At 40.1% G+C, this 9067-nt stretch overlaps 1 protein-coding gene and 1 non-coding gene across 2 annotated transcripts; one reads left to right on the top strand and one right to left on the bottom strand.

The window, feature by feature from the left end:
- Positions 1 to 4621: 4621 nt before the first annotated feature.
- LOC120286747 (G-type lectin S-receptor-like serine/threonine-protein kinase At2g19130) lies at positions 4622 to 5601 on the top strand (the record flags this gene model as incomplete). The annotated part of the gene is made up of 1 exon (XM_039299205.1): positions 4622 to 5601. A coding segment is annotated over one exon (639 nt), but the record flags the coding sequence as incomplete, so codon positions are not given.
- A 313-nt stretch (positions 5602 to 5914) lies between these two features.
- LOC120287924 lies at positions 5915 to 6030 on the bottom strand. The gene has a single exon (XR_005546179.1). It is a non-coding gene; the product is annotated as a U5 spliceosomal RNA (small nuclear RNA).
- Between the last annotated feature and the right edge of the window lie 3037 nt (positions 6031 to 9067).

Below are 9067 nucleotides of genomic sequence, written 5' to 3'. Positions count from 1 at the left end.
TGAGTGCTAGTATGATTTATGTAGTATTATTCTCCTTAGAAAGGTGAATCCCAGCATGTCGTTTTGAAGGTGGGGTTGGGCATGACAATGCTTTTGATCCATCTATAAATCAACAAAGCGTATGCTTATTTAAGCATACAAGCTTTGTATCTGACTCTCATGGAGGACAGATGGACTGATCATCAGTTTAATATTACATGTGCTCATAGGACCTTCGAAGAAACTTGATTGATGGTGGAAATGGATGCAATGATAATAATGCTTTCTTGCTTAGATGCAAACCAAGTGCAGGTACTTATGAATATCAGGGAAATTTACTTTAAAAAAAGTCCTAAGCCTAGTGTATGTATATATTTCTTGAAGTTTATTGCCCGTATCTGATGCATATGCCATCTATCCAAGCAATTCTAGCATGCAAGAATTTTCCCATCAATGCACCACAATTGATGCACCATAAACGTGGAGTCAGCTAGCATTAAGTTAAGGCCACGCAACTCAACCTCAGTTTTGCATTTCTAATTTCCAATTCATAAGAAAAACAAAGTCATCCCTGTCATCATCCTTTCTAGCAATGCAGAGAACAGAAAAAATGAAAAATCAAAATGAACAAGATTACCTTCTCAAATGGTACTAACACGAACTTCACAGATTTCCAAATACAGACAGAAACTTCCTCCCATGCTCTGTGCCGCTCTTGCCATTTGTTAGGCTCGATTAGATTCTTCCACTAAAGTATTGTCAAGAGTTGGTACCTGTAAACCTGTGAAGAACTGAAGTCCTCACTAGACTGAGCCTCCCATACACAATAAGAAAAAATCTCATCGAGGACAATTCTACGAGACACATAACATAAGCCGATTTCATAACAGCATTAAACCGAGGGACAGCAGCAACCCTCCCAAAAAAATTTACACGAAATTGTGTGGAAATAGAATAAACTCATCCATCTAGATTGACCAGGGCATCAATATAACAGTAAAAAAAAAAAAAAACAAAAAACGAGAGAAAGAATATCACGAAACTAGTAGTCAAAACATTTAAATCCGTGAATTACACAAAGGATTCAGTTGGGTAAAATCACAAATACCTGGTGGACGTCACAGAGTGGGGTTCCTTCGTACGAAGGGACAAGCACTAGCGGGAGGAGATAATCTTCCTTACGCAGATATCAATGGCTTTGGCAGCTCTAAACTCTCACTCTATGACTAAGCCATCACCATCCAATTTCAAGGACTGGGCCTGTGGGAGCTCTTGTCAGGTATGCAGCACAGAACTGGCAATTTCAGGGAAACTGCTTTGTCTTGACATTGTCTCTCATCGGCATTATGCTCAAATAGAAACTCTTTTGGGGGGCAATCACGCGATGGTATAGTGAAATTCATCCATGCGGTACTTCGCTTCTAAGTGATGGTTGAGGGCTTTCCAGAGGAAGGTCTCGTGAGTGAGGCCAAACACTAGGAAGTTGCGAGGGGAGGAGCATTTCCTCAGGACGTCCGAGATGGGCTTGAGCTCGGGGTAGGACATGCGGAAAGAGTCGTTGGACTTGGATGCGTAGTGAAGGAGGGTGTTGATGACGGTCGATGGCAGAGGCGCGTTGCTATAGGCGGTCGTGGTGGAGGGAAAGGTGGTGGTGGCAGCGGAGGCGGCGGCGGTTGTGGAGTACTCTCTGGTGCAAGTGTAAATGAGGGTGACGACGAAGGCTGTGGTCAAGAAGGAGAAGAAAGCGAGGAGCCATAGGCGGTTGGAGCTTCCTTGCTTCTGGATGTAAGGGTGGAGGAGGATGAGTCTTGTGTTGCTGTTGTTGACATTCTTCATTTTGCTCTGTCTCAGCGAGAGAGAGAGAGAGAGAGAGAGAGAGAGAGTTACCCTTCTCCGGTAACCTTGAAGATCCTGAGCTTAAATGAGGCTGAGAGCCTGAGAGCTCTTAGCTGCTTTAAAGGAGTAAAAGGGGACTGGAGGTAAATGGAGTTTTAAAGAAACGAATCATTATAATGATAGAAAATATTAGCTAGGCTTATATTATTATCATTGAAACATATCCTATTAATCATAGCGTTCTTTTTTTCATTTCAAATTTTTATTTTGTGCGCCCGTGTCACGCTGCAGTTATGACATTACTTTTCTGAATTACGAATAAGTGAGATCTCCTACTAATATATTCATGCAACGATATTTAAATATCCCTTCATCAATCTTTGAAAATTGATAATATGCTTTGATCAATGCTATTGTACAGTGTTATTGTCACTCTTTCTTATCAATGGAAATTAATTAAGCATGAACTTCATTCAACGCCATGTGAAGTGGACCCATCTTAGGACTCGGGAAGATAGGCTAGCGGCGAGGGATTGGTGATGTAGCGACCCAACAACAGATTACAAGCCAAGAGTCTCTGTTGCTTCTTTGCGTGGGCTTCGCTTCTTAAAGAACCTCCCCAGTTGCCCTCAAACAATTAGTTGTTAATGAATCTAGTTATCTTATCTATTTGGATTTTGAGGGAGACAAGTCAACGATAGCAGGCTTTATCTTGGTAGGAGAAGCATATGCACGTCACATTTTATATCCTATACACAATCACCCCTAATAATTTGAACTTTGATTAGAAATCCTTAAAAATCAATGTGACAACTTCTATATGAGATTATACGTGGCCCAATCATATTATTGTGTAGTGTTGATTGATTGATTGGTTTGGATTAAGCAAAAGATAAGTCAAAGAGGAATCCATAACCGGGGTAGGCTTCAAAAGGAGTTCCTTCGTTCTAGTTGTAAGAGCTAAGAGTTATTGCGTTCCCCAAAGAAATGGGCTTTCTAGGCAGTAGAATCCCTTCCAAGTATGATTAAGTAGTTCGTGAATTAGTAGTTCGAGCTAAGGATATTGATTGGTTTGGATAGGCTATGCGCTCTCTCCTGTGAAGACACGTGTTTTGCTTACAGATGCGATGTAAGAAGTTGCACAACTCCACATACTCTTCCCCTCTCCTCTCACCAAGCCCACTATCGAGGCCTAAGGTAGTACCGACACTGACATACGACACACGATATGCGACACGACACGTGAACATGTCATTTATTAAAAAATAGAGAATTCCGACATGTTGAGATACGTTGTATATTAAATGTATATTTATATTTTATTTTTTATTTTAAATCAAATTAATTTGATTCAATTTTATAAATGAATAAATAATAGAAAAATAGCATAAAAAAATTTACACTAAAAACATTAATCTACCATTTATTAATACCATTCATTATTTTAATTTGACAAATTTAACTCCATTTTAATAATTTATAAAATTTTGAGGGAAAAAAAAGCAATCCATATTTTAGACTTGCTGTAAGAGCATGTTGGAAGAGAAGAGAAAAAACAAATTGGAGGGTGAATTATGTATCATAAAAAATAAGACTTAGAAGAAAAGAGAAGGCTATGTTTTCTTCTTTCATCATTTATCATTTTTATTATTATTTATTTATTTTTACATATTTACATTTTGATTTCTCATTTATTGAAAATTCTTAAAATTAACCTTGTACATGTTGGAATCACATGTTAAAATCTGAACTCACACATCAGAATTCTGACTAAAGTGTTGAAAGATTTGACCAAGTATTAAATTTTCCATGACACCGGATTGATTAATTGTCGGAATGTTCCACGACAACACGAAGGTTTTCGAAAAGTGTCGGTGCTTTTAAACCGAGGTGGGTCTCACCCACCGTCAAGTCTCCCTATTGGTCAAGTTTGGTCTGCCATCTTTTGCCGCTTGTGAAGCGTCCAGCCTCGATTTTGTGGACAAACTTTTTTTTTTAATGCATTTCATTTGAGGGTACCGTCAAGAAAAGAATAAATTCTAAAACTGTATAATACTTATTTATTTGTGTTTTCCACATAAATCAAATCATTAAAAAAGAGTACCATGTCATCAAATGAGAATGAGACGTACGCCAAATAATCCTCGGTTGCCCCTCATAATCTTTCTTGGATCGTGCTTGAACCGACGGGGCTGCTCAAGCAATTAGTATGGGCAAAGCATATCCAGGAATGGAAAGTGCTTTGGGTACACCCAACAACAAAGTGTGAGATTCACCCCTGTTGTGGTGCTCCAACTGCAATCAGAGAGATGCACTGCTTTGTGATTGCGCTCTCGGATACTTGGATGATCTGAAGCTGGAAGATCGTCAGGGCCAATGCGAAAGGAGATCTGCGCCGGAATGTAGTGATGACAAGAAAGATAATTTTTTCCCTCATGCGCAACACACGCTTGCCGAAAAATTCTGATTCGTTCATGGTTGAAAACATTTAAGCACGCAGGTCATTTTGCTTGAGCGACTGTTCGTGCAGTGCATATGCTAACATTGCTGACTGTCAGATATGGACGGCTGAGAAGTTTTTGGTTCAACTTTTGGCCGATGATGTACTTTTGAGAGATTTCTATGGCCGGATCGCGCCATCGGACTTGAAGGAGGAGCGTAACAAAAAAGAGGAAACCCACTTCGAATTTCATAACAGCAGTTGTGGTTGTGTCCTTAGCTTTTCTTGTGGTCTTTAGTGTGTCGCTGGTGATTGTTAGGACGAGACCGTCTGCTCATGCAGCAGACGACCATTTGATGCATTTTGAATATCGGAGTGCTGAAGAAAGCGACAAAGAACTTCTCTGAGAAAATTGGGGAAGGCGGGTTTAGTTCTGTTTACAAAGGAGTACTGCCAGACTCAACTCCTATAGCAGTGAAGAAACTTTTGAACCAAAACCATAGTAACAAACAGTACGTTGCTGAAGTTAGAACTATCGGAACAATACAGCAGTGCAATGTGGTTCGGCTGCGCGGCTTTTGTGCAGAACAGTCAAAAAGGTTCCTAGTATATGGGTACCTTGCGAATGGTTCGCTCGCAGCTCATTTGTTTCAGAAAGGTTCCAACACCTCGATTGGAAAACCAGATACTTACAGCATTGCCATTGGGATTGCTGAAGGATTGGAGTACCTCCATGAGAGGTGTCAAGATTGCATTATACACTGCGACATCAAGCCAGAGAATATACTGTTGGACGCAGAACTCGCACCACAGATTGTTGATTTCGGCCTTGCAAAACTCCTAGGATGGGATGTCAGCCGTGTATTTACCACCATGATGGGAACCAGAGGGTACCTCCCACCAGAATGGATTTCAGGGGAGCCATCACGTCAAAAGTCGACGTTTTCAGCTGTGGAAAGCTTCTCTTTGAGATCATATCGGGAAAGAGAAATATTGAGGAGCTGAATAGCAATATGCGCAATTATCTACCACTTCAGGTAGCTAATCCAATCGCCAAAGGAGGAGAAGTCTTGCCACTCGTGGACTGCAGATTGAATGGACTCGTGGCGATGGAAGAAGTGTGCAGAGCATGCAAAGTCGCTTGCTGATGCATTCAAGACAGCGAGCGAGAAAGACCAACTATGTCTCAGGTAGTTCAGATTTTGGAGGGGATTATGGTCGTAGAAAAGCCACCAATCCCTAGAATTTTCTTGCAAATTGTAGGAAGCTATGAGAGTGATGCATAAAACAAAGCACTATGTCCTTTCTTTGATAATTTGTGGGCACGATGTAGCCCTAATTCATCATCCTCGAGTCTATAGTTACATCTATGCACCTCTTTGGCCGATGCCATTTGTAATATAAAGACGCAACAGTTAATGTCGCAGATGGAATGACTGGTCTAGAATCTGCATCGTGCCTACCAGACTTTATAGGCTCCAATCGTATGCTACCATTTCCCGTCCTCTAGTGGCAGAAGATCTGGTAAAGGAGTTTGTTGTCTATTCAGCTCAGGTGTCTGCTCCTGATGAAGTAAGATGAACTCTATATTAAACATTTATCTGATTCCCTTATTGCATTCCTGTAGAACCCTCGACACTCGACAGTTGGTAGAGGCTCAGGCCAGAAGAGGCAAGAGCCTTCCAAAAGTGGCGTGTGCTGCTGAGCAGCGGCGTGCACACGGTATTCTTTAGTAAAAGGCGAAAGAACAGTTGGCTCTGTGCCTTCCAAAGCTTCTTTTCTGTTTCTCTTTTATTATTTGTTTGGATTTGTAACCAATGGAAACGTAAGAGCGGTCGGGTAACACGTCATCACCATTGTGTCCTCTGTCAATGAAGACGGGGCTTTGGGCGGTCGCAAGGCCGCGACCACAGCAATGAGCACCGTCAGATCTAGGCTTCCGACCTCAAATTCGATGTGTGGAGAGAGAGAGAGAGAGAGAGAGAGAGAGAGAGAGAGAGAGAGAGAGTGATTAAGTTTGGGGCCGGGACGGCAGCGTCATGCAGCTCGGACGGAGGCGAGGCGAGACTACGTCGATTGAGTTGAGCAGGGCCAGCCACGGTGAGTGTTAACGTGGCAATGGGTGATGTGTTGGGATTTGTCTCTCAAAACATGAACACATGTATATTGAATCAAAATGATTCGCATCGGAAGTAAAAACACCTATACACATATCTCCAAAAACATTGTTCATGCATTTTATTAAGAAACATAGAGAAATGAAAAGGAGGCTAATCATATTACCTGTATATCGTACTAAAAAAAAATTGATTATGACGTTCTTCAAGTCCAGGCCACAAATGTTTGATGTCCTTGCGGGTAAATTATGACGTTCTTTAGATCCAACCCTACAAATGTTAGACTTCTAGTTCAAACACACCACCAATCTTACGTCCAACAGTAGAGAGAAATTTAGAAAGCTCACCATTACAATTGTGTTAGTAATTGCTTTCATGTGTATCTTCATGTACCGGTATCACTAATTAATTGTCATACTAAAAGTTTTGTTTTTTGTAATTTTAGCAAACACAAGAACTCATTTCAACACTAGTAAGTGGAGAGTGATGTCACACTATCTAATGGTGACGAATGTGAAAGAGAAGCTGCTACAGATGAGCCAAAAGGAAATCAAATTGACAAAGAAATTGTAATAAAACCGAGGCAAGGGATGGTACTCGATTCTGTAGAGGAACTCTAAGAGTATTAGAAAAGATAGGCTAAACAAGTCGGATTCGGTGGAGGAGTTCGCAAAATGGAGATGACAGTAAGATCTAATACTTGATTTTTGCATGTTCTCGTTATGGAAAGAGTGTGGATTGCATCACGTTGTCAAGCCAAGGCTATGTCGGGAACAATGTGTAAGCAAAGATTAGTGCTTGTTTATGTCCAGGTGGAAAGTACAGAATATCATCTTTCCATCTTGACCACAATCGTAACTTGAGTCCTGGGAAAGTTCGCGATCAAAGATGCCCCAAGAAGTTGGATGCTCATGTGAAAAGAAGGCTTGAATTGAAATGATAAAGCTGGTGTAAGGATCGACAAGAATTTTTTTAATCGCCTATTGTTGAGGCGGGAGGTTATGAAGATCTTAATTTTGGCGAGAAAGAGCGTCAAAATTTCATTGAAAATGCGAGAAAGTTAAGACTTGGAACTGGAGATGGCGAAGCCATTCATAACTATTTTGTTCGGATGCAAAGTAGAAATGATAGTATTTTCTATGGAAGGAGTTGGATGTCAGTTCCAGGACATTCAGCATTTTACCTAGCGCCGGCACCAATCCTCACAAAAATTTATACACGGAATTACGTAAACATGGAATATCCTTATACATCTACTCGGGCAACATAGAACAAATTGAAGGTCACTCAGCTTTCGGACAAACTGCCATATATTAAAAAAAAAAAAACTAGACAAAAAAGAGAGAACTAATTTCAAACTCAAATATGGGACGGGCTTGGAGGTGGTCAAGAAATGGAGGGAGGCTCTCTTTGAATCCGCCAATTTGATGGGAACGCATCTGTATGATGATTAATCCCCGATTTCAAACTCATTTACCTTCTCCTATCAAAAATAATTTTAACTGTCTAGGAAAGGAAGTGTCGAGACTTGACTAGCTTAATGCCAACACCAATTGACCAATCAAGTCAACCTAACCTATGACATCGATTTCTACCCTGTTTTTGTTGGTTATAAGTAAAGGGCATCTATATTGAAGTATGGTAGTTCTATTATCATTTCCGACATATGCTTCAAGTGGGAAAGATAACTTGAATTGAGAAACCTGCGCTCTAAAGTCGAGTCCAACGCATCCTTTCAGAACTTTCTGCATTTCATCCATAAGATATATTGATTGAATAAAATGATCTATATTTAGTGGCACTAATATGTACATTATCCAGCAATAGTAAAGTTACATGATAAAGTCTGTTACATGAATTGAAGAGTATATATTGAAACTTGGCATTCTTCGCTCTACTCAATAGGAGCATATGCTTTGTTTGTGTGTTTCTACCATAAATTTCATTGCTACCGAAGCCATTATCAACTAGAAAAGACTAAACTTAATCATAAAATTTTGGGCCGTTTAATACAACTCTTACCAGATTATGCTGTTCACTTCATGCTAGATAATGACTAATACTTCATAATCATCCATACCTTTCTCCCTCTTTTGTTTCAACAGGAATGAAGATGATTGGATCCTGGCATTGTTGAAGAGATAGAGAAAAATGATGGGAGAGATCGGATGTAAACTAGAATAAAGATCCTCGTAATTACAGTTTGGTCAGACAAAATAGCTATTTCACTAGAGAGATTGGTGTGCAACAATGCTGCTTCAGCTGAAGGTCAAAATAACAGAAGTTGTTTTTCATTGTAGAAGATTTTAGCTGCTTAAAACTGTTGTTGAAACTTGAGAATAGTACAGACAAGGGAGTACACTTCGAGGTGAAATCTATGTAAGGTAAGTTGTTGGTTAAAAGGAAGTGGGAGTGAATGGAGTTTCGTGATAACGTGACTCAACCATAAATCGCCATTCTGTCTACTTCTCTTTTCTCCCCTCAAGAAAGATTTTATTAATGGCACAGCAGGTGAGCAACCCGCTACAAGTTCAAGACATTACAGTTCAAAGAAGCCTCTAGTTATGACACAATACTTTGTTTACCTATCCAATTCTGTCTACCTTGTAACAGAGGAATCAACTAATCTTCCCAAGGTGTCGACCTTTTGATCTTTGATGCAATTAGATCAACACTTTCTTAAAGATATAGATCA

This window comes from Eucalyptus grandis, chromosome 8, assembly GCF_016545825.1.
Source record: "Eucalyptus grandis isolate ANBG69807.140 chromosome 8, ASM1654582v1, whole genome shotgun sequence".
NCBI lineage: Eukaryota > Viridiplantae > Streptophyta > Magnoliopsida > Myrtales > Myrtaceae > Eucalyptus > Eucalyptus grandis.
The sequence above is the reverse complement of the archived record's forward strand: the minus strand, read 5'-3'. Positions and strand labels throughout refer to the sequence as shown.